At 38.3% G+C, this 26,732-nt stretch overlaps 1 protein-coding gene across 1 annotated transcript; it reads left to right on the top strand.

Moving 5' to 3' along the window:
• Positions 1–18,793: 18,793 nt before the first annotated feature.
• LOC137727781 (polyol transporter 5-like) lies at positions 18,794–22,637 on the top strand. The gene is made up of 3 exons (XM_068466596.1): positions 18,794–19,074; positions 19,188–19,534; positions 20,937–22,637. The coding sequence occupies exons 1-3, from the start codon at positions 19,050–19,052 to the stop codon at positions 22,038–22,040; spliced, it is 1,476 nt and encodes a 491-aa protein (XP_068322697.1). The 5' UTR covers positions 18,794–19,049; the 3' UTR covers positions 22,041–22,637.
• Positions 22,638–26,732: the final 4,095 nt, after the last annotated feature.

Genomic DNA, 26,732 nt, shown 5'->3' with positions numbered 1-26,732 from the left:
TACACTCCTTGATCCTATATGAATACAATGAATGAATTCGATCTTCAATTTAAAATATTTACACAAGTGGATACCATAAAATCTTATGTTATACTTAATAAAAGTATAAATAAACTCTAAGTGTTAGTCAATCTATCGTTTTACGAATTCTCCAAAACTAATTTCAACGATCCAAACCGTCAAAATTGTTTGTATATGCTTGGAGATCACATCAGCAAAAAATCACAAAAAAAAAACATTCAAAGATGAAGTAACGGGACAAAGCTTTTCAACGGTTATAAACAAAAAATCACGATTTAACGGTTATTTTAACTCCGATTTTGATGATTTTTTATAAATACACTCCTTGACCCTATATGAATACAATGAATGAATTCGATCTTCAATTTAAAATATTTACACAAGTGGATACCACAAAATCTTATGTTATACTTAATGAAAGTATAAATAAACTCTAAGTGTTAGTCAATCTATCGTTTTACGAATTCTCCAAAACTAATTTCAACGATCCAAACCGTCAAAATTGTTTGTATATGCTTGGAGATCACATCAGCAAAAAATCACAAAAAAAAAAACATTCAGAGATCAAGTAACGGGACAAAACTTTTCAACGGTTATAAACGAAAAATCACGATTTAACGGTTATTTTAACTCCGATTTTGATGATTTTTTATAACTACACTCCTTGACCCTATATGAATACAATGAATGAATTCGATCTTCAATTTAAAATATTTACACAAGTGGATACCACAAAATCTTATGTTATACTTAATGAAAGTATAAATAAACTCTAAGTGTTAGTCAATCTATCGTTTTACGAATTCTCCAAAACTAATTTCAACGATCCAAACCAACCATCAAAATTGTTTGTATATGCTTGGAGATCACATCAGCAAAAAATCACAAAAAAAAACATTCAGAGATCAAGTAACGGGACAAAGCTTTTCGACGGTTATAAACGAAAAATCAAGATTTAACGGTTATTTTAACTCTGATTTTGATGAATTTTAACAGCTACACTCCTTGACCCTATATGAATACAAAGAATGAATTTGATCTTCAATTTAAAATATTTACACTAGTGGAATTTATATACTTAATAAAAGTATGAATCAACTATAATATTAATAATTATATACATTTAATATTTGTAATAGATTAGTAGTGTATGTATTATTTTTTTTATTAGGCTTTCATTTTCGAGTGTAGATATAGTACTTGAACGAGAAATGTTTTAATGTTTTCAAGTAATATTTATGTCGCAATGTGTGGTATGTGCAAATTGTAAAAAAATATATTTTTTTCTTAACGGGTCATAACGGGTCGGGTCACTTTACCCGTTGGGTAAAGTGACACGACCTGTTAAGGACCCGTTAAGATAACGGGTGTGACACGATACGACCCGTTAAGATAACAGGTGTTACACGAAAACGACACGAACACGACAGACACGACCCGTTTGCCAGGCCTAGATAGCACTATAGTAAAAATAAGCCGTTACTAACCTGGTATTTTGCATTCAAGAACGGGAACATCGCTAACTATAATATTATTCTTTTGGGTTAATTATATGAACAATTCTTGAGGTTTATCGAGTTTTTACAAATTTTTCTTACATTTGAAACATTACACTGATATTCCCTTATATTTTAATTCACTTTTACATAACCCCATTAAAATTTTGCTGATAAATTGAATATTTAATTCTGTCTCAGATAGCACTATAGTAAAAATAAGCTGTTACTAACCTGGTATTTTGCATTCAAGAGCGGGAACATCGCTAACTATAATATTATTCTTTTGGGGTTAATTATATGAACAACTCTTGAGGTTTATCAAGTTTTCACAAATTTTCCTCACGTTTGAAATATTACACTGATATTCTCTTATGTTTTAATTCACTTTCACATAACTCCTATTAAAATTTTGCTGATAAATTGACAACTTTATCCTAATAACTAATTACTTAAACAATAAATAAAGTCTTTATTATTATATAGAAAAATAGAATATTAACAAAATATCTTCTTCTGAAACGCTGTAAGCATAAAGTTGTCTTCCTCATCATCGTTGTCTACGGAAATTAAATCCAAATTAAATCCCGGATTCGAAAGAGACACCAATTCCATCTTTGGTTGGACATGACAGCTTTTCCCTAATAACTAATTACTTAAACAATAAATAAAGTCTTTGTAATTATATGGAAAAAGAGAATATTGAAAAAATATCTTCTTCTGAAACGCTGTAAGCATAAAATTGTCTTCCTTATCACCGTTGTCTATGGAAATTGAATCCAAGTTAAATCCTGAATTCGAAAGAGACCAAATCCATCTTTGGACATGAAAGCGGTGGTGGAAACCAAATAATGGGCTTGGCGACATTAACGACGCACGGTCTCTCCTGCTTACGTTTTGAATTTCAATATTTGTTTTCTTTAACATTTAATATTTTAATTTGATATCTTTTTTTGAGAAATACTTTTTTTAATACATCTATAAAGCTTTTCAATAATTATTTTTGTCAAGTAATTAATTATGAGGGTAAGTTTGTCAATTTATAAGCAGATTTTGTACCAAAGGGATATGTGAAAGTGAATAAAAACCTGAAGAGTTGTTAGTGTAATGTCTTAAATGCAAGGAAGTTTTGTAAAAACTCAATAAACTTAAGGAGGTGTTATTGTAACTAATCCTTTTTCTTTTTATAGATATAATATTGTTGACCCTAAAAAAACTACTAAGCCTACGTGGCACGCAAGCCAAGTAATATAAGCTAACTACATCTTTTGGTTGTGTGCGTGGCCTGCCAACTCGTCGGCCGAGCTCGGTCGGGGAGTAAAATGTGTTGATGTTGCGTTGGGCGCGCTGTTGACTTCTTAATCTTGCGACTATTGCCGAGGAAGGAACACATCTCGGCCTTCAGGTTCTAGAGCCTGAAGACAAGGCTGCTAGTCTTGCAAAGTTCACAGATCGTCGGCGCCAGGTTCGATCACGGTGATTATATTCGTGAGAGTATAAGCATACCGAACTAGCACCAAGCTATGCAGACACAAGTACTTGAAAGAGATGGATGTCTTGATGGTGAATGTTGTTCGGCCCACAAAATGCTGAACTCTAAAACTTACTTGTGAATATCCAATCATAAACAACTCGGCGTTCAATGTGCGAAGCCCAATGACTTGTTACACCTCACTTCGCCGAAAAGGCTAATGGGATGCCCTATACCAACAAAGACTCGAAAATCCTTATTGGTCGAGACTTAGATAGGTAATCAGTCGGCCTCGACGCAGTGTTGTTTATCTCCAAACTGAAGGTGCTTCATGGTCGGCTGATTCTGTGGCAACAATGTTGTTTATCCAAATTGAAGATGCTCGCCGGTTGCCTTTACAGTGCTATTTATCCAAACTGAAGATGTGTTAGCGAAAAAGGAAAATAAATCTTAAGGTTGTTAGAGATTTCACGTAGAGCAAGAGTTTGAGTAGGGCAGTTTGTGTGTTCAATTGGAGAGAGCTAAATGATGCATTTCCTCCTCTATTTATAGCAGTGAACCTACTCATGGCCAAACCAGAGACGTACTTAGACTATAACTTCTTATCCCAATTTGATTATGACTTGGCTAGTCCTAGTTCCAATGGGTTTCTAAACTAAACTCTATAATGAACCAGATTTCAACTTTAAGACTCATTGTGGTATAAGGATTCAACCTTCGCCTTTATCGAAAACAATCCTTCTCGCAAAAGGACTCTGCCGAAATCGATTAGGCAACTTTTGGTGCCTAGCCGGCCCATGATACCTTCGGAAGACAGCAGGACCAAGAGTCTCGCCCCAAATTGTTACTCTCGGACCAAATTGTCATTTTGTCCTAAACATTGCCCCTAGCTTCTGAGGTCTTCGGCCTATAACTCTTTGGCCGAGTTTCGACCTTGAAGAAGTGAAATCAAACCCTTAACGTATCTTTGGAAGACAACGAAAAGTCTCGAATATTCCATCCACTCAGGTGCATTTATGAAGCATGATTGCACGATCTTAATTTATCAGATGTTCTGCCACGTGGCGATTCTTCTGCCTACTCGTTCTGCCATTAATAATGACATTCGAAATGTGCAACCATCGAAACGTCTTTTCGCCATTAAATTCGTCGTCATATGCAAATGTGAATCCTCAATCCCGAGTTTCTCAGTCTCTTCACCTGGATTCTTTGAATATCCTTCATGATTACAAAATCCTCTGGTCAATTTTACCCTCCCCCCTTCCCAAAAAAAAACTGCTGATCTTCCTCCTAAAACACCTATAAATACTCTGTTTTCCTTCACTCAAACTTTTACTCTTTCAAAATTCTCAAATCTCATTGCTAACAGCTTTCAAACCCAGAAAAGCCAACTTTCCCAGGCAATTTTCATCTAAAACCTAGAAAAACCTTCATATTCTTCAATGGCCACAAATACTTTGATTGCCCAATCGGTCGAGGAATGCACTAAATGCTAAAGTATCACTTATCGAAACACTATCAAAACCATCCGATTTGAGGATAAGCCAAATGTTACCAACCAAACCCTAAGCCCATTGTTCAAAGATGATGTTCCAGAAATGATCACCGAAATGCTCAAGGACCATTGCCTGAAACCCTTATTCCAAGGGTATGATTGGTCGAAATGGGAACTAGCCAAACCCCAAGGCATTTGGCCTTTGACCACTACGGCTTGGGCTTCCGGGGTCATTGGAAATGAGCCATATTTTGACGACGATTGGAAAGCTCTCGACATTTTTTATGCCATTAAACTCTCGAGCATTGAGATTAACTTGGATCGATAGCTCATAATGGCTGCTCTGAGCTTCTGGTGCTTGGCCACCAATACGATGGTCTTTCCCCTCAGCCCATTTAGCCCGACAATGATGGACATCACAACCATACTTAACACCTCTCCTACTGGCCTCCTAGTCAACAATTCTCTTTCCGAGTCTCAATTTGATTTAGACCTAAAGACCATTTTCGAGGATTATGCCGTCGAAGCCTTGACAAAGGAAAACCAAAAACTGTCGAAAGAAGACACGCAGCAACTACACAAAAACTTTTTCAACTACAACACCCTAATCACTCACTTCACCAACTCGAGAGGGGAAGATCTTAAGAAAGGTGAACTCGGGCCTTCATATTCTATTGGTATAACAAATATTTATTTTATGCCAAGTCAAATAAATGCCTGGCCGAGAATATACCCGTTGTCGAAGCCTTGGCCAGTGGTTATGTCCTGGCCCTTAGTCCGGCCATTCTTTCCAATCTCACCAGGTGTTTGGCCGAGACTATTGTAGGGAAAATCGATCCTCACCAAAACGGCCCACTCTGGGTTTTTCAACTCTGGTTACAGGTCTATTTCTCGACGCTGCAGCCAGACCTTGCAAGTTTCACTTCTTCCAAAGCTATAGGCCTTGAGCTGTCCTCACAACCCATTCATCCCCACTTGGCCGAAAAGATCTTCAAATATTTCTTTGGCCTAAAAGACTTGTCAGACGACGAATTCTAAATTTGTCGTCGCTCAACGTACCTCTCTTCCATCATCATTCCGATATTGGTATGGGAAGACGCCGAGGAAGCTGATCTCCGAAATTCCTGGGGGTCATTTACTATCACTCACGACCTGCTTTATAGTTGCGAGGCTCGTCGAGGAAGCTGGGAGTCTATCACCCCAGCTTCTTGGCTCATCAACTGGGCTATCTTCAGGGATGCCCTATGCCCTTCTTTACCTCTTTCTCCCCCTTGAGCCAAGAACGCCTTTCCAACTCCTCAAAGAAGGAGTGTGACGTAGTCGAGAAGGAATTCAAGGAGCGGTGCGCTAACTTCCATCTTCGACCGAAAGCTCCAGAATCCCGGTGTGCTAGCATTTTCGCCGATTGGTGAGCTGCTTATACTAAAGACTTCTTCGGTGTTTTGGTCGAGGAAGTCTTCGAAAAGCTTTTTAGCGACCGCCCCAAAGAGACTCTCGCCCCAAAATCCAAAGAAATGGCCTAAGGTTTACAGCTTTCTTTGTTACTTTTCTTGCTTGTTTACTTCAAACTTCTTTTTTATTCAAGTTGTGTTTTTAGGTGGCCGAACCATAAAGAGGGTCAAGGTGATTGGCCGTGGCTAAGAAAAAGCATGCCCCTTCCTTGAGGAAAACTGTAGCTGTCGCACCAACCTAGTCAAGCAAGGAGTTTCGCCCAAATGCCAAGACGGCTGGTGAAGCACCCCGGCTGAAAAAATGTGTCAAAAAATTGGCAAAGAAAGGGGAACGGGAGATCCATGTTATCTCCAGCCAAACCATATGAGTAACTACTCCCAATGCCTCTCTCATTTCCCCTGCCGTCAAGGTCTCCACCATACTGCAGCGAGACTTAGTGATCAAGCAGGTCACCAATCTAGCTGTCGAAGAGCTTGTAACTTCAACACCAACTGCTGCTCATGCCGAAGTCAGCCGGGCGATTGCTACCCCAGAGAAGGCAGCTTTTGAAGCCGAGAAAAACCTCCCCCCGAATCTAAAAAAGGCTTCAACAATCATCCTAGAAGAAAAGGTATAAAATTTTGTAATGTTCCTTTTATCTTGAACTTTTTGCATAACAACTAATTCGTTGTCTAAGAGGATGAAAGCGAAGGGCCCTTCCTGGTGAAACATCCTCAACCAGCTGAACTGCCAATTACCACTCATTAAACGGCAATTGAGGTGGCGAATCAAGTTGATGTTCCCGCAGTTGAAACAAGTTTGGGACATGAAGCGGCACTTCCTATTGAGCCAGAAACGACAGCCGAGACGCCGATTCATCCCCAAGACCAGAATCTCAACAACACTTCCCAGGATGTTACTTCAACTTTTGTAAGAATCGTCACTATATCCCCTTTCCAATTCCTAAACTCTGAATTCTGAAACAAGAACAATTATTAAAATGTTAGACGCCTAATCGTTTATTTCATCGATAATTTTACGCATTAAATGGGGTTATTTATATTTCTTGGCCGCCTCAATGGCCATCGAATGTAGATAGCCTTCATTGGCCACGTAAATTAAGAGGCTCTCTTAAACACTGGGCTTGACCATGAAGTTCTCTAGGTTCGAGCAATGAACCAGCAGACATGACTGAGGTCTCTTCTCGGCAGGTCTATCATGACTTCCTTATCTGCTATTCTTTTGGATTCTTCTTTGTGCAACCTTCAATGGAAGTGAACTCGACACTCTCATCTCGAATACTTTTGGAGTAGCTGGGCCTTTAGCTATGCCTACTGAACCTTTTGCGACCGCGGCTGAATCCAATACCTTCGTCAAGTTGCAAGAACTCATATCCCTTTCGGCCTCACAAATCCTTCAATGTAAAGGCCTCGACTTTGTAGGAGAGTGCTACTTATCCAATATCCTGGAGCGGACCTGGCAAACTTTGCCATTTTTGAAGGACCCTCCGAGCCGAAGACGACTTTTAGGCTGCAAAGGCCGCTCATAACGCTAACCGGCCAAAAGTTGAGGCCATAAAAGCGAAGAAGACGTGTTTGGCCGATCTTGATCGTCAAATCGCCGAACTCCAGTGTCAAAGGTTGGCCATCACTTAAGAGCTCAAAAAAGACTTTCAGGCGAATAACTCTCTCCTAACCGACCACGCAGTCGACTCAAGGTAGATACATCAACTGCAGCTTGATGAAAGAACACGGCAAGCCGAAGTTACCATGGGTCAAGTAAGGTGTTTGGAACTAAAAACCGCTCTTGAAGACTTCATTCCTTTGACCCTTTAGGATTTTGGCCTTATTAACCGTTTGTTGGATTCTTTTGTAATTCTCGTTTATACGTCTTTTTTGTAGAATTAATGAAATGAAACTTTTATTCTCGCATCTTCTAAATGATTGGATAGTGTTTCTTTAAAAATTCCCCATTGCTTGGTAGCTTATGAACAAGACCAGTTCGATCTTTAAGGTGGTATGCCTCCTTGCCGAGAACTTTATGGACGATGAACAGTCCTTCCCAATTTGGTGACCATTTTCCAAATCTAGGATCTTTAATTCCTATGGGCAACACGGTTTGCCAAACTAAATCTCCCTCACTGAATGTTTTTTGTCTTAACTCTTTGAATATAGGCTTGCTTAGCAATTTTTTTCTGTGCCACCAATAAATTATAAGCATCAAGTCGAACTTCCTCTAAGTCTTCTAATTCTTGTCTCATGGCCTGGTTATATTCGGCACTGAACAAACTATTTTGCTCAATTACTCATGACGAGTTTATACTCAGCTCGACTGGTAACATCATATCGTGTCCTTAAGTCAACGCATATGGGATCGTCTCGGTTGCTGATCAGAGTGAGGTCCAATATGCCTATAAAGCCTTATGTAACTTCAAATGCCACATACTATGCTTTTCTTTTATCATATTTGCAAGAATGCCGATCAAAACTTTATTACTTGTTTTGGCATGTCCATTTGCTTGTGGGTAATACAGCGTGGATTGTTCGAGTTGGATTTTCAAGTTCGTCGTATATTCTTTGAACCTTTTGGCTGTAAAGATCATGCCCTTGTCAGTTATGATTGTTTCTGATACGCCGAATCTGGTCACGATGTTTTCCTTTACAAAATTGCAAACTTCCTTAGATGTCAATTAAGCATATGATTTTGCTTCAACCTACTTAATGAAGTAGTTGGTTGCCACAAATATCCATGTATGTTTTGCTGCTCCAGAAGATGGTGTAATTTTACCGATTACATCCATGACCATCCTCTGAACGGCCACGGTTTAGTGACCGAGTGGAGTAATTAGCTAGGACTTTCTGTATAGGCCTGTACACATCCCCTTCCGTACTCGATACAATCCTTCAATATACTCGGCTAGAAATAGCTGTGTTGGCGAAGCAGCCAACGCATCTTACATCTAGATTGATGAGCTCCATAAATTCCTAAAAAAATACCAATCTTACGTGGCACATATGCTGAGTAATTAATAAGCTAACTACGTCATTCAGTTGTGTGTGGGGTGTGCTAACTCATCAGATGAGCTTGGCCGGGGAGTAAAATGTGTTAATGTTGCGTTGGGTATGTTGTTGACTTCTTGATCTTGCGACTGCGGCCGAGGAAGGAACACGTCTCAGCCTTCAGGTTCTAGAGCCTGAAGACAAGGCTGGTAGTCTTGCAGAGTTCACGGATCGTCAACGCTGGGTTCGTTCACAGTGATTATATTCGTGAAAGTATAAGCACACCGAACTGGCACGAAGCTATACGGACGTAAGTACTCGAAAGAGATGTATGTCTTGATGGTGAATGTGGTTCGGTCGTCAGAATGCCGAACTCTAAAACTTACTTGTGAATATCCAATCATAAACAACTCGGTGTTCAATGTGCTGAGCCCAGTAACATGTAACACCTCATTTCGCCAAAAAGGCTAATAAGATGACCTCTACCAACAAAGACTCGAAAATCCGTGTCGGTCGAGACTTGGATAGGTAATCAGTCGGCCTCAATGCAGTGCTGTTTATCCAAACCAAAGGTGCTCCGTGGTCGACGGATTCTGCGGCAACAGTGTTGTTTATCCAAACTAAAGATGTTCGCCGGTTACCTTGACAGTGTTGTTTATCCAAACTGAAGATTTGTTGGCAAAAAAGGAAAATAAAAAAATCAAGGTTGTGGAGAGATTTCGCGTAGAGCTAGAGTTTGGGCATGGCATTTTGTGTGTTTAATTGGAAAGAGCTGAATGATGCACTTCTTCCTCTATTTATAGTAGTGAACCTACTCCTGGCCGAACCAGAGATGTACTCAGACTAGAACTTCTTATCCCAATCTGATTATGACTTGGGTAGTCTTAGTTCCAATGAGTTTCTGAACTAAACTCTATAATGAACTAGATTCATTCCCTGACTCTCAACGCCTTCAGCTTTAAAACCCCTTATGGTATCAGGATTTAACCTTTGCCTTTATCCAAAAGAATCCTTCTTGCAAAAGGACACGGTCGAAACCGACTAGCCAACTTTTGGTGCCTAGCCGGCCCATGATGCCCCCAGAAGACCGCTGGACCAAGAGTCTCGACCCAAATTGTTACTCTTGGCCCAAATTGTCATTTTGGGCCCAAACAAATATAGAAAGATCACTTAAAGTATTTTTAAAGGAGATGTCTAATTCCAAGTGGCAGCACTAGATCAGGAGGGAAAAAAAAAAAAAAACATGAAAGACTCTAGGCGAAGCTATTTAATCATATGTGGATTGACTCCTTGATGCATGCTGTCAAAATTGGCAGCGAGGAGAGAAGGCATCAATTTCTCAATTTCCTTGATTTTATGTTGGGGTCCACATAACATGTCTATTATTAGAGTGAATTTTAACTTCTCTTCACCAAATTTGTAGTATATCAAGACCAAATAATAACATAAAAAACATATCGATTGGAAACTAAAATAAATAAAAATGTCAAATTGTTACATAAGATATCAAATTTACGTTTGATATTTCGAATTTAACATTTCTCTTGTGGATGCTCTTAAAAGGCGTAATTGGCGAATTCTAAATAAATTGTCATATTGTCCATAGCAAAAAAGTGGATAAGTGCTGTAATTGTCGATCTAAAACAATGTTTGACGTGTTTCCGACCAAAAACAAAAACAAAATCAGAGGTGCTGGCTCCCAAAAGAAGGTGGATTTCTTAAATATTTTTTCTTTTTTTGTTTAAACAACATTTGGAGTGGTAGGTATGCCATTTAGACGGATGAGGATTCCTTGAGCGATGGTAACAACATATAACAGATAGACATATGTGGCATTCTAAATTTCTAATGAAAAGTTTAGGGCTTATCCAATTATATTACACGACAGACATGAAACTCCAAATTTCGAGAATAAACAATTGAGGGGGGATTTGATTTAATACACTCGATGGAGATTGAGGACCTAACTAGTTTTGGAGCCAACGGAAGGATGAAGAAGCCAATTTGAACTCCGAAAGAGAGTAATAAGACGTACAACGTTCGATAATTCCATGTAGTTTGAAGAAGTTTTTCTTGTCTTGGGAGGGGAGGGGGCGGTGCTTTTGTATAATCGATATTGGAAGATGGACGATTCAATTTCAAGACTCCTAATGCTAAAGGAAATGCTAACCAACTGAGCTACTAGCTGTTAAATATATGTCTCACGTCGAGAGATTAAGAAAATTAAATACAAGGTATATATGTATGGTTCTACTCACAATATCACAAAAATATTTTATAAAACCAAACAGCTAGTAATGGATTATTAAATTTAGACAATAAATGTGTCATTAAGTGTGGGCCAATTGTGTCACAAGCCCTTATGTAAAAGTCTTATGTGAAATATTTAGTATTACGGCAAGATGTAATGTAAGGTTAGAAAATGAATTAGGACTTAAACTAGATATTGAAAAATGCAGCGCGGGATGTACCAACTTGGCTAAGGCAATCTCTCCCTCTTCATATATGAGAGTAAATAAGTTGAGCTAACCTTAATACCATGATGCGTAAACCCAGCTTACTTACAAGTTACAACCTTATTCAAATAATTTAGATTAGATTAGAACAACCCTACTAAAACGACTACCCAACAAATAAAATGAGTCGAGAATTCAATCCCTTCATCAAACCAATTTTTTTATTTTTTTATTTTTGTTAAACTAGATAAAATAATAATTAGGAAACCATTCACCTGTTAAAATCTTCCACCTCTTGTCCCAAAAAAACTCCAAAAGTGTGTGAATTGTGGACAATCACAGAGCAAGTGCCAAGTACCTTTCAAGTTTCGACTAGGACTTGTAAATTGACAAGTCCACTTTTGCATAATGTTTGCTAGCTAACAAAGAGTTGGAAATGGTATTGAAAGTATAACAAGAATTTAAGTCGGGGGATTTCTAACGGAAAAGTTTACAGAACCTCACATAAGTGGCACATTGCTACACTTAATAATATTTAAAGTTCTGATGGTGATTTTGCAAATGCAAATAGATTCATACCATACTTGCACAAATTTCCCGTTCTTCTAATTACTCGATATATATTTTCTACAACGATAACATGGGCGATCATATATATATGGCACACACAAATCGAAGTGTGCCCAATCATCTTCATATACGTTTCGATTGGTGTTTTGCTTGAAATAAATTCTATCTTTTTCCTTCAAAATTTACCATGCAAAAGAAGAAGAAAAAAAAAGAAAAAGAATCTTCCACATGTGGATCATGTTTAATAAGATATTGGAGTTTTCTAATCTTGGGCGTTTAATAAGAAAACAACATTTTAACTCGAACCGAATAATATATTAATATTGGCTAAAGATAATACTGTACCCACTGGCTACCAACCAATCATTAAGATTTCTTTTTTATATTTAAAATCATCTAAGACGAAATTGAGAGCACAAAGGCCATAAAATAATAAATTAAGAAAATTAAATGAGATGGACATTTTCACCAGTTTTGAACATTGAAAAGAAAAAAAAATAATTGGAGTATCGATTCTTGAATTATTATGAATAACTGTAGTTATGGTTTCTTAATTAAATTGATTAGAGATCGTATCTGAATTTGAAAAAATGTGTGGCACTAATCATTGACAATTTCTAACAAAATTAAACACGTGTTGTGCATGACACACCTCGACCCGGAATGCCCACTAGGATTTCGAATTGAGTTGTGCTGGCCGACACCTGGAAGGTGACGAAGTCATAAAGTGTGATAGTGTATAAAATGTGAATAAATTAAAAACGTAAAAGTGCTTAAGTACACGAGTGCGCGATGAGCGGGTCTGGACTTATTTCATGCGTGATATAGAGCATAGATATAATACAGTAAGGTAAGATAATGATTATACCATCATAAGAAGAATCTGTATTGAAAAGTGCCATGAATCCTCGTCGATACGGAACTCTGTTGCTAGAACCTAGAGGGGTGCACAAATAGAAAATGTGAGTGAGCGAAACAAAACTTTTCAAATCAATTTCAATTACCAAAGGCAGTAAACCCTCCCCGTAACACTTGTATAATTTCCCAGAAAATAACAGGCGTGACTATAACTCGAAACCATAACCAAAATAACAGCCTCACAACTATGTTGTGTCAAATATCTCAACAAGAATAAGTAACCCAGGTGAAATAAATCAATATGAAATGGTATGTCAGCCGGATCCACCTATTGTGGCCTGTACGGTTGAACCAATAACTCATCAACATGCTAGTTAATAGCTCATCAACATGCTAGCCGGAGTCACTTCACGTGGCCTGTACGGTTGAATCATTAACTCATCAAAATGCTAGCCAATAGCTCAATAGCATGCTAGCCAATAGCTCAATAACATACTAGCCAATAGTTCATCAACATGCTAGTCAATAGCTCAATAACATGCTAGCCAATGGCTCAATAACATGCTAGCTAATAGCTTAATAAGTATACCTGCACACGAGTCGGAACCACCTAAAGTGGTTTGTACGACAGGACTGGGTGTAAATAAATACGCTCAAGTGTTATAATCACGTGAAGACTATGCGAATAATCGCGGGTCACCTACGAGTCGGAACCACCTATTGTAGTATGTACGACAGGACTGTGCACCTACCTTGGATCCAAGGTGAGTGTAAGGTGCGAGAGGTGAACATCACGTGAATGAATGTGCCCTAGCCACGGGTGGGAGCACTAACACTGGGGTGCAGGTTTATGAGCTCTCAATGCATCTCAATATAACATGTACAACTCATGGGCAACCAGTACGACAGTGTCGGAGTTGCCTAACAGATAAATGTAGTCATGCTATAACTCCATCGATTCAACTCGTACCATAAACTCACCTGAACTTACCTGGGTGTCCTGCGTTCACCTTTGCACTTCAAAGCATTCATAAAAATTATGTGCAGGTAATATACATATGGATATACCATGATGCAATCTAATACTCAACCATATCATAGCATTTTCAATTATATACATATATATATATATAATATGGCATAAAATGCATAAGTTGTAACGCCCTACTTCCAAACTATATACTTTCAGTGATAATCATCGATGACAAGCCCAACTAGACACTAGTTTAATTAACTATCATTACTTACGTTTTCTTACTCTAATTTCTTGATTCTTCACACATTGATTTATAACCAACATTTAACCACCAACACATAAGGTTAAATCTCACATTTTACATCAATGTCCCTCTCATTGTTCAATTCCCCCAACAAGGCTATTGTCTTAATTATTTAATCTCACTTCTTGTATGGCTGCATCTAACATCTCGTTAGACTGCATACGTATCCTAAATAGGGATCAAGCCATTCGTAGTTCACGCTAGTACTTCAAAACATTTACAGTAATTATATACAATATTAAATTTAAAACGTTTGCATAATTATTAATCATATATATACGTATACGATAGAAAGGAAAAGACCCACTCACCTGAGGTCCGCGCTATGACTCTCTAGCATGAATATCGAGATGTCACGAACGATCCTCACCTAGAACAATTATTCAATCACATCTCAAAACTCTTACCAATAGAACATGAAACTTACATAAACACATCCCTACGTAATACAATCTAGAAGATCCGCATCATAGATCTCCGATCCGTTACTTTCAAAGATCCACATATACCTTTAGAACAATATCCTAAAGTTTCAGAACGATCCAACGGTCAGATCTTTGCCAATAGCCAAAACCAAATGGCGGCTAATGTTTTATTTTACGAACTTACAAATCCAATTCGGGAAGATTCGTACGTCGGATTCCAGATCCGTAAGTTCCTATTATCCTTAAATACTATGTACTATAATGTATTGAATTTTGGTGACGATCCAACAGTCGAATCGCCGATTGTTAAAATAATCAAACGGCGGACCTTAATGTAACTAGGTTCACAATACTCAAATCACATCATACAGATAACAAATCTAAAATCAAGATATCAATTTAGCGTAAAATAGCATTGGTGGCCCACTGGCCACACGTCGCCGCAAGTGGCGGTTGGGTGCCCTGACTCGCCAGAAAATTCAACTATTTCCAAAAATTCTCAAAAATTACAAAAATGAAGATCTCAAAGAGTAGAGAAAACTTTATACCTATGGCCAAGTCCAATTTGGCTGAGAAAAGCCCCAATTTCTCTTAAACCTGTCGAAACCCTAGAAATAGATGCATTTCAATTCGTCTTCTCCGGTGCTCCACCACCCCCAAGCTTGTTTGGGGTTTGTTCCTGGCCTCATGAAGATGTCAAAGGTGGTAATAATTGAAGAGAAACACTTCAGAAATGGTGGTTTTCCTTCAAAGTTCCCTCGCACCCACGGTTGCGGTAATCACGAAATCGAGACTTATGTCTTCAATTCTTGGATGGATATGGAGAAGAGAGAGATGCTAAGTTCTTTCCAAGTGGTTCTTTACCACAACTCATCTGAATAATGCCTGAATTGGTGTCTGAAAAACCTCGAGGGCGCGGGTCTCCAACTGGGTTACTAATTGGGTGTGGGTAGTAGGGGCCCGGGTTGGGTGCTCTGCACCTCCCTCCTTTGCTCTCCTTTTTCCCTCATCTCATTGGTCTCTCTCTGTCTCTTCCTTCTCCCCGATTGGGCAACCCCCTTTCTTTTTCTTTCCTGTTCTCTCTTCCTCTTTCGTTCAACTTCTCTCCCCTTCAGCCACACCCATATGGCATAACCCTTTAGAATTATAAAATAATATAATATAACATAATTAAAATGGTAATTTTCTCCAAAATACTTTTGAATTCGTAACTCAATACAACTTTGACCGTAACTTCAAATTCACTTCTGCTTGTGCCTACGCTTCTGTATCGTCAAGTACCTCAGGAATACTCAAAAGGAATATTTAGTACGTCTCACTATACGTTGGTCAACGAAAGTCAAAACCTTTCCTTCTAGGGCATTTTCGCAAATTCACACTTTTAAAATTTATAAAATCGTGGAACTAGGAACAGGTTGTCACAGTGCATGTGTTATTGATAGCTCATTGTAAGCTTTAGACAACTCATCCACTTCATTGATGTAAATAATATCGTTTGTTAAAAAGAAACAATAAAAAGTTGGGAAATTTCATGAAAAGAGTCTGGGCTAAGTTTATTTTAATAAAAAAATCATACTATAAAAAAAAAGACTTAAATTTTAATGAAAAACTCTTAATTTTTAATAAAAATGACAAAAGAACTTAAATTTTAACGAAAAGGACATAATTTTAATATTAAAAAAGAAAAACTGACGTGCGGATACGCGCGTCCTCACACAAACTGTTTATGAAACTTTCTACATTGTTTATGAAACTTAACGGTAGTACACTATTTATGAAATTTACTACACTGTTTATAAAACTTAATACACTGTTTATGAAACTTACGACACTGTTTATGAAATTACTACACTGTTTATGAACTTATTGCACTGTTTATGAAACTTAACGGTGTTACATTGTTTATGAAACTTAACGGTACCACACTATTTATGAAACTTAACGATACTACATTATTCTCTCTTCTTGAATTTTCTTAGCACATTCTCACCTTCCGAACAAATTTTATTCTTCTAATTTTCTTCGATACTCATCAAAATTTCTATGTATCTCTTCAATTTCTTAACTTTCTACACCAATTACATAATTTTCTTTTATTGTCCGCCTATCTGCGGCTTCCTCTTCTCCTCCATCTACAATCTCACCTTCTCCCTCTGCAAAATAAAAAAAAATAATGCAAATAAAATCAATAAAATCTAATACACCCATGGAGATAAGCCTAGATCGTACCCTGCTCCATGTCCTTCAATTTCAGAAGCATCTCAAGTCTTCAATCATTTCAATATTTGTGTGGACTTAAAAACCCTGGATTTTGTTTACCATACAATTTCCGAAGCATCTCACAGCATCAGCGGTTTCATGGACGGAAATTGCTGGGAATATCGTTATTGTCTCAATGGTGCATCATGGAAATCAAAATTGTAGGTATAAAAGGTAATGCTTGGTAATTAAAGTTGCACAAGGTGCTTCATATGTCCATAATATATAATATGTAGTACGGTGTGTTTGTATATATATAGTACAAATAGATAGAGGTGTGTGCTGTAAAATAGATATTAGAGCAGCCATGACTGGAGTTGCTTTGGGCAAGGCAATTTTTGGACCCCAGTTGATGGGTATTGGAAAAAGAAGTAGCCAGAAGATGCAATGGCCAAGGAGACTGCACGCACGTTTGATAAGTTTTTTTTTTTTTCTCTTGTCCTTATCATTAAATAAAGTTATTAGATGGCTTTTGGTTAAAATTTCAAGTTTTAAAGCCATTTGTATTAGTTTTCCTTAAAAAGTTACTTTCATTTTTTTTAAAAGGTATGGTTTTCATTAAGCAAATGAGAATACGAACGAACTGAGAATATTGTGCATGATGAGCATTGATAAAATCTTGCTGGGGATTTCAACTACGTGTTGCGGTGCAGGTGTGCATCGAGATGGGTTGTCAGGATGTGAAGGTTGAATCTGATTCCCATATGCTTATTCGAATGCTTAATAAGGAATATGCAATTGATGCTACCTTAGAATGTTTTATTTATGATATTGGGCTATTGGTATCTCAATTAGGAAGGGTGAGGTTTATGTTTGTTAAGCGGAATGAGAATGTTGGTGCTCATGTTGTAGCCTCATATGTTGCCTCACATGGAGGTGCTTTCCGTTGGAATGCTCTGGGTCTAGAGTTTTTATTTAATATTCTAGCGAAAGATGTAAACGTTTATATTCGTATTTAATAAAGTCTACCATTTGATAAAAAATAAAAAAAAAGTTACTTTCACTTAAATTAATAAGAAAAGATTCGAACCTTAATGCAAATGATGAATGTCGCTACTAAAACTAAAAGGGGACATATGTAAAGTTTCCTTTATATGCTCCTTAATGAAGCTCACGTTTGTTTTGCGTGTAAAGTACATATAAATTTCACGCAGAATTCGTGTGAAGAACTGAAATGATGCTCCACATTTCAAACTATGCACCGTAATCGTCCAATTTTCTATGAAAAAGAAGCTCAAAATTGTTAAAGGTAGAGGCTATGAGGTCATTTTGTAATATGAGTAGACGGATATCCTAAAAGTTTATTATAATAAATAAAAACAGTTTGGATAATAGCACAATGGCCGGTGACGAGTGACCCACAAATTTCAGAACAAACAAAATACTTGTATTTTCTTTTCCGAAGGAAGAAATTTACTCGGTTTACTACTTGACCCAAAAACTAAAATATCAAACACTAATTTTAGTAAAACACTCAACTCCTCTAAATCCAAAAATAAATACATAAAAATTGCTTTTAAATGAGTTGCTTTTTCTTACAGCAACCTTCCAGATGACGTCAAGTGGCAGTCCACGGCGCACATCCGCCTCCCGGAGTTTGATCCCACCACCCCACCCTACCCACCCTCCCGGTTCCACCTCGTGTGCCCGCTGCATTATATGTGCGCCCCGACAAAAATAAAATGAAAAATCCATCAAAAGTTTCTTTTTCTTACGGCAACGTTCCAGATGACGTCGACGTGGAAGTCTAAGGCGCACACATAAAAAACACCCGGCTCCCGGAGTTTGATCCCACCACCGCCCCGCTCCCGGTTCCACCTCATGTGCCCGCTGCATTATATGTGCGCCCCGACAAAAATAAAAAAAATCTCTACCGCCAACCCCATCTTGTCGCGTTCCCATTGGCCTACGTTTGTAGAATAGAAAATGGGACCCACCCATCACAAGTCGAATGAATGGTCCCACCCATTTTTGATTAAAGAAGGCGATGTTTGCTTTTGTTGGGTCTATTTAATCCCGTTCGCCCCTAATCCCACAACCAAACGCTGCAAATCCACTAATTCATCTCATCCTTCTCTCTCTATATCTCCGTCCTACCCTCGCTTTCTCTCTCTAGGAATTGTGATTATCCCCAATCCGCCAAGATTAGAGAGCCTTTGCTAGCCAATCCTCCGGTCGGAGATCGGAGGGCCGAAAACAATGACGTCTCCGGCAATCGGATCAAAGTTGATCCGCCGAAGAAGCCCAAGAGAAACAAGTATGCTTTCGCTTGTGCTATTCTGGCTTCCATGACTTCAATCCTGCTGGGTTATGGTAACTAATTCTGCTTAATCGAACTTCGATCGGCTTAATTAACTTTAAATTATTTTTTTATTTATTTGTTAAGACTTGATTAGTTCTGATAAATTTGATTAATTATTGATCAGATATTGGAGTGATGAGTGGAGCTGCAATCTACATCGAAAAGGACCTCAAGGTCACGGACACGCAAATCGAGATCCTGTTGGGTATTCTGAACCTTTACTCCCTCATCGGCTCCGCCATGGCCGGAAGAACTTCCGACTGGGTCGGCCGCCGCTACACCATAATCATCTCCGGAGCGATTTTCTTCACCGGAGCGATTCTCATGGGATTATCCACCAATTACACCTTCCTCATGTGCGGCCGCTTCGTCGCCGGCCTCGGCGTCGGCTACGCCCTCACAATTGCTCCCGTCTACGCTGCCGAGGTCTCTCCGGCGTCGTCGCGCGGCTTTCTCACGTCTTTCCCAGAGGTTGGCTTGTCTGTCCCCATTTAAAAATTAATTAATTTGGATAATAATTTCAATTAAATTATAATCTATAATGTTTGACTTAACTTTCCAACTATGCCCTTTGGAGTGGTTTGAAGTAACGTAAAAGCTGTGTTTAAGTGTCTCGTTCTCCTATTTGTTACCCTCAACAAGTATACTGTTTAAATATTTTATCAACAAAAATATTATTTTTACTATCTCGTTGAACCATCTTTTTAATATAGCTGGGACCGCATGAGCTCTCTCTAATAGATGGGCATGCATGCGGTCTTATCTCTCTCTCTGATAGATAGTCAGTGCAACATTACTTTTTTATGCAGGTGCCACATGTATTATAAGTACCATTTTTATGCAATATTACACGATTTGCCATTTTATGTACCAATTAATTAATTAGTAATTACTACATTAAAATCTCAAATCTCCTAAAATGTAGGAGATAAGTTTTAAAAATCTTAAAAACACATCAAACCTGATCTAGTTGTGCTCTAACGTACATTTTCTTACCAACTTCACACCATACAAGTAACTAATGTGACATATGTTTCTTCTGCAACCATTAACAATTTAGCTGATCAGTCAGTCGACCCTCATCCGTTCTCCTTTGCCGGTCGTATTCATATGCTTCATATTTTGTTTTGTGCATGCCTCTTGATCTGCGTGTCCGTACCAAAGGGTAAGCTTTTTGTTTTAGCACGCTTTTGCATCATTCACGTACCATGCTGCATTTGTAAAATTGAATTTAGTGGTACATTTTCTTTTAGATGATAGTTTGCATTGGGTATGTTTCAATTTAGCATTGGTACGTTTCAAGTCGTTATGTTGAGACATTTCAAGTTGGAATGGGTACATTTTATCTCAGCATCAAGTTGATATTGGCGCGTTTCAAGCTGATACGTGTCAAGTTGATATTGGTGCGTTTCAAATTTGCATTGGGTACATCTCAAGTTAACATCGGTATATATTTAAATTTGGTTTCAATTTAAATTTTACATTCATATATCTCGTGTCCAAGAGTACTAATCTCAGTCCAAACTCATTGCTTTGCCAACAACTTTTATGTTTCAACCTAAATTTATAATGTGAATGAACCAACAAAAGGGTTAAACCCTAACAAGCCAAAACATATGTTCAAAATTCAAAATTTAGGAGATAATTTTTAGGGTTGTTTTGTTAACGCCCACATTTTGTTGACTGCACCCCACATTCTTAATACACTTCACATTATCTTAACACACAATTTTTTGGGTCGTTCAAAATTCAAGATGAAGATTTCTATAGCAAAACTAAAACATTTGTTTGATGCTTCAAATTAATCATTAATTTAAGACAAAAGTTGCGAAAAGTGTATATGAATTAATTTTATTTGTTTGAATTTTAATAGGTGTTTGTCAATGTTGGCATATTATTGGGGTATATATCCAACTATGCTTTCTCATTTTGCGCTCTTGACTTGGGGTGGCGGCTCATGCTCGGCGTCGGTGCAATTCCCTCGGTTATTCTTGCCATCGGTGTCTTAGCAATGCCTGAGTCGCCTCGGTGGCTCGTTATGCAGGGTCGACTAGGCGACGCCAGGCAAGTCCTGGACAAAACCTCAGACTCCAAAGAAGAGTCCATGCTCAGACTAGCTGACATCAAAGAAGCTGCTGGAATTCCTGAGGATTGCAACGATGATATCGTCCAGGTCACTGGTCACAGCCACGGTGAAGGCGTTTGGAAGGAATTGTTAGTTCATCCGACACCAACAGTTCTTCATATTCTAATTGCAGCCCTTGGTTTCCACTTCTTTCAGCAAGCATCTGGTATAGACGCCCTTGTTTTGTACAGTCCAAGGGTCTTTGAGAAGGCTGGGATCACCAGCTCAGACCAATTGCTACTCTGCACTGTCGGAGTTGGACTTTCCAAAACCGTTTTCACCTTAGTCGCTACCTTTTTCCTTGATCGGGTTGGACGGCGTCCACTACTGTTAACGAGTATGGCTGGTATGGTAGTCTCCCTGGTGTGTCTCGGTACAAGCCTTACCATCGTTGATCAACACGAAGGGGCTAGAATGACATGGGCAGTTGTTTTGTGCTTGTTCTGCGTATTAGCCTTCGTTGGGTTTTTCTCAACTGGGATTGGGCCCATCGCCTGGGTCTACAGCTCTGAGATCTTCCCATTGAGGCTGCGGGCTCAAGGGTGTGGTATGGGAGTGGCCGTGAATAGGGTGATGAGTGGCATCCTCTCAATGACTTTCATTTCGTTGTATAAGGCCATCACAATGGGTGGTGCCTTCTTCCTTTATGCGGCAATTGGTGCTGTTGGTTGGATCTTCTTTTTCACAATGCTCCCGGAAACACAAGGCAGAACCCTTGAAGACATGGAGGTCTTGTTTGGTAAATTCCACAAGTGGAGAAAGGCCAACAAACTGCTTGAAAAGAAAAGGCAAGTTGCTCGTGGTGATGGTGGCACCAGTGATCCGGACAACAGGGTGAACCTCTTAGCTTAGTGCGTGGATATAAACAACTAGTAGAACTACAGAACAATCTCTTGAATTATAAAAATATTTATTGTACGCACCGGTTATATATGAGGGTGATTCCGCCCATTGGATCGTGATTTTGGAGGTTCATTGGTATGGGGACAGCGGAACAGGTTAGTATCTTAGAAATGGCGAATCCGATGATGGTCGTAGGAAAATTGGTCATCATAATTTGGTTACTAAGGATGGATGATTTTCGAGGCGAGACGAGAGGAAGAAGGAGCTTCTATCCAATGAAGAACACCAAGTTAAGATGAAGTTAGGTATGTATTGCAAAAGTTTGTTGGTCGGAATTTGTTTTTCCAATATTTGCAGCAGCATTTATTTGTTTGTGGATACACTGGCACCCAACTACCGGAGATATTGTTTTGGTGTTGAGTGTAATAAAACATTTCGTATTAGAAAAAACATAATGGTTATTTTTCACTTTTGCACTTGTGATATGCATATGCACGTGATTCTGGAAGCAGAGTGGGATTAAAAAGTTACACTTTTTATGACTTTCGGTTGATCGCTCGGTCCAAAAGTATGCAATGCAGGATCACATGGAACAAAAGCAACTTATGATGTTGGTGTTTGGTGTTTGGTTGTACAACAGATTTTTGACGTTTGTGTTTGGTGATAAAAAGAAAAAGAGAGTTTTAACTGTGTTTCCGCTCTTTTTTTTTCCTTCTTATTTGTTAACTTTTATTTATTTATTTATTTTTCATTCTCAATTGATCTATTTAATCTATTTTTTTTTTATTAAAATAACGTGATGGAAAATGTATGGGTGTGAAAATCAATTCTCTGCAAAAACGTTTATGATACTGACCCTAAATAGTGATTGTGATCATTTGGACATACATACACATATATTGAATTTGAAAATGGCCAATTTCTTTTGTTGTATTCAATTTCATTTGAATGGCCTAATGAATCAAGTTCCATTACAAATTTTAGTGTTGAATTATTATCAGGATATATCACTTGCTCAAATTTTAGAGTTTGAAGTTGAAGTATGTAAGAGATGCTCCTAGTACTAAAGTCACCTAAACTTGTTTTTTAAAATGTTTGAAAGTATTTTAGTGAAAGTTTTTTTAATTCAAAAAGAACTTAACATGTTCGCCGCGGCTTCTCTACCAGCAAACTATGATCACTAAAAACACAGCCGCCAAACCAAGCAGCCCAGCCCACCCTTCCTTTCCTCCACCCTCCTCGCCGCCACCATGAACAACGGGAACACAAGAAGATCTGTGCTCCAACCTATTGCTTCTCGTCTGGTCATCTGATTCGTTCAATCCTCCAACCCCAAATTAAAGGGGCAATGAATTCAGTAAATATTCTTTCCCTCTATAAATCCTTCATCTCTCTATGTTCTCATGTTTAATGCATAGAAAGGGATGATGGAGAGGGAGAGTAAGATTGCCATAAAAATTTTCATTAAAGATACTGTTCACCTGCATTTTTTGAAAAAGCTGGTTTTTCAAAGTAGCTTTGAGAGGAAGCCTCTTTTTTGTTTTAATGATCCGTGATTTTGACCAAAAAAAAAAAAAGACAAGCACGATTTGCTGTAGTTACTGTTTATACCATAAATCACCAATCCAAAAGTACCGAGCATCAGTCAACATTATACTTTCGGAGGTCTTATGAAGCATATGTGTGGAGGCACTCCTGCTGAAGTACAAGAGTTTTCTCCAACCAGGAAGGTCAATTGCAACGCAATACGTGTCAACATCAGAATAAAACTCTTGAAGTCCCACATCGACCGTAGACGAAAGTGTGCAACTCTCCTCAACTATAAAAAGGTCTCCTATAATTAACTCGTAATGACATTATTCCACTTAACCCATTATTAGAACTTACTAGTGACGATTATGTTTGAACTTTTGTATTACGTAAACTCTACATTATTAATGTGGGCTCCTCTACTCTCATGGATGTAGCCCAACTTAGGATGAACCACATGTATCTTGTGTTTGATTTCCTATCTCTATCTCTTTACATATTACCTGCACTTGGTGTAGCAACCTTGCGAAGGTTCCACCTTGACATTTTATTTTGTTCCAAAGTCAACTTGATTTTGTGCATCAATAGTTAACAAACACAAATTATAGCCTAATTTCTTTTCCACCCTTGTTTACAAAAAAAAATTTAAGCAGTCTCAAACTAGTTCCAAGTAATATGAAAGATTTTGACACAAACATTACATTTACACATTTGGTAGGAGTGAAAAAAATTTGTGGGGTGCTTTTAGCATTACTCTTCTTAATGATAAATATTATTCAATGTCACTATATTCTTAGCTGAAGAAAGCACCATAAGCAAAACAATATATTGTCGATTTTTCTCTGAATTTGTACTCTACTGTTCATTCTCTTAAATTTTTATTGAGCCAACTTCCATTGAACTATTACAATGTATGGATTATGAATTTCCTATGATGTTATGTTTACCCATATTTCATCTGATTACTCATTCAAGTTATTCGTCAGCGGTTAATAATCGTGTCAATTAAAAATCTTCGATATCAGTACACTTCAGAGAAATTCACACTACACCCAAACTATAAAGAAAAAATTACTCAACTAAATCTTCTAAATAAAAGAAATCAATTGGATTATAACAAAATGATTAAACTGTAAAAGTGGAATTTTTTTTTTTTTTTTTGTATAAAATATTTTTTTTTAAATGTCTAATAACAGCATTGACAAGCTCACAACACAAGATATAAATCACTACTTCCAAATCCGGATCCATACCGGATCCTCTTTGTGAGGATCTTGGAAATTCGTGAATCGTGTCCGTTCATCGTACATCTTACGGTCATAAATTATTTTAAATATTTTCATTTAAAATTAAACACAAACAGTACTTGACAAAAACTTATCGCACAATGTATGATGAACGAACACGATCCATGAATTCTCAAAATCCTCATCAAAGAAATCCAGAAAAATCCTGGTGGACTAATTCCACACGTATCTTTTTTTTTTTTTTTTTTTTTTTTTTGGGGTTAATCTTAGGCCTGGTTTGGTACTGAGGTGATTCTGAAAAAAGCTGGTATCAAAAAAAGCTGGGAGCTGTTTTTGTGTTTGGTAAACATTCAGCTTCAGCTTTTTTTCATAGTTTTGGGTGAAAAAAAGCAAAAAACAAGAAGCTGCAAAACCCAGCTTTGAAAAACTGGTTTTTTTTCACATCTGTTTTACATAAAAGTTTACCAAACACTATAATATTGCTTTTTTTTTTTTCAAAAGCACTTTTACAAAAAAGTTTACCAAACACTCTGCTGCTTTATTTCACAGCTGCTTATTCTCACAGCACAGCAGAAGCAACTTTTTTTCAAAGCACAGCAATACCAAACCAGCCCTTAGTTTACTACCCTAAAGTTTCTTGGTTTTCAACATTTGTTACATGAAAATTTTTTCATCCCAGAGTGGTACATAAAGTTATAATTTTGGGACATTTTCATACATCTGTTAAGGTTGCTATTAAGTTTACCGTTAACTGATGACGTGACATCCACGTGGGCAATGACTGGACGCAACGTGGATATTAAAAAATAAAAAAATAAATTAGGGCTTATCGGGTAAATTAGACTCTCCGTTTCACAGTAACCTGTCAAACCCAAAGCCATACAAATTAGGGCTTGCATATTCTCTCTTTCAGAATTCTGATCGCATCATATCCATTTGTCTTCAATCACTTGGTTTTCAATACTTAGGGCTTGAAGGCGGAGGAATCCGAATCGCACTTTTAGCGGCTCCGCACAGATTATCCTAGATTTCAGAGGCCTCATGATTTTCGATTGGTGTTGTGATTGAAAGGAATTTCAGGTGAGTAGTTTCGTTCTGATTTTTCAGTTTAAGGAGATTTGGGATTGGTGTCACATCCCCGCCTGGGCCCCACCATATCTCGGCCTGGGCCCCCACCACATTCCGGGCTCGACTCCACCGTAGTACGATATTGTCCGCTTTGGGCCCCAACCATGCCCTCACGATTTTGTTTCTGGGAACTCACGAGCAATTTCCCAGTGGGTCACCCATCCTGAGATTACTCCAATCCAAACTCGCTTAACTTCGGAGTTCCGATGGAACACGAAGCCAATAAGCTCCCAAAAGGCCTCGTGCTAGGTAGAGATGAGAATATACATATAAGGCTTACATGATCCACTCCCCTGGGCGATGTGGGATGTTACAGTCCACCCCCCTTAAGGGCCCGACGTCCTCGTCGGCACACTTGCGGCCAGGGATTAGCTCTGATACCAAATTGTCACATCCTGACTTGGGCCCCCACCACATCCCGGGCTCGACTCTACCGTAGCACGATATTGTCCGCTTTGGGCCCCGACCACGCCCTCACGGTTTTGTTTCTGGGAACTCACGAGCAACTTCACAATGGGTCACCCATCCTAGGATTGTTCCAGCCCAAACTCGCTTAACTTTGGAGTTCCGATGGAACCCGAAGCCAGTGAGCTCCCAAAAGACCTCGTGCTAGGTAGAGATGAGAATATACATATAAGGCTTACAGGATCCACTCCCTTGGGTGATGTGGGATGTTACAATTGGAATTTCATAATTCGGAATGAAATTTATGCATCCGGATTGTGGATTCGGCATTGGAATGGCCAATTTCAAAATTAGGGCACAAATGCAATGCTAAATCCATGGAATCGAACAG

This window comes from Pyrus communis, chromosome 3, assembly GCF_963583255.1.
Source record: "Pyrus communis chromosome 3, drPyrComm1.1, whole genome shotgun sequence".
In the NCBI taxonomy this organism is placed as follows: Eukaryota; Viridiplantae; Streptophyta; class Magnoliopsida; order Rosales; family Rosaceae; genus Pyrus; species Pyrus communis.
This window is presented reverse-complemented; position numbering and strand designations above follow the sequence as displayed.

Excerpts from the sequence above, each read along its gene's own strand:
- LOC137727781 (XM_068466596.1), top strand. The coding sequence starts at position 19,050 with ATGACTTCAATCCTGCTGGGTTATG. Across the intron at positions 19,075-19,187 it reads TTCAATCCTGCTGGGTTATG|ATATTGGAGTGATGAGTGGA; the intron begins GTAACTAATTCT and ends ATTATTGATCAG. Across the intron at positions 19,535-20,936 it reads TTCTCACGTCTTTCCCAGAG|GTGTTTGTCAATGTTGGCAT; the intron begins GTTGGCTTGTCT and ends GAATTTTAATAG.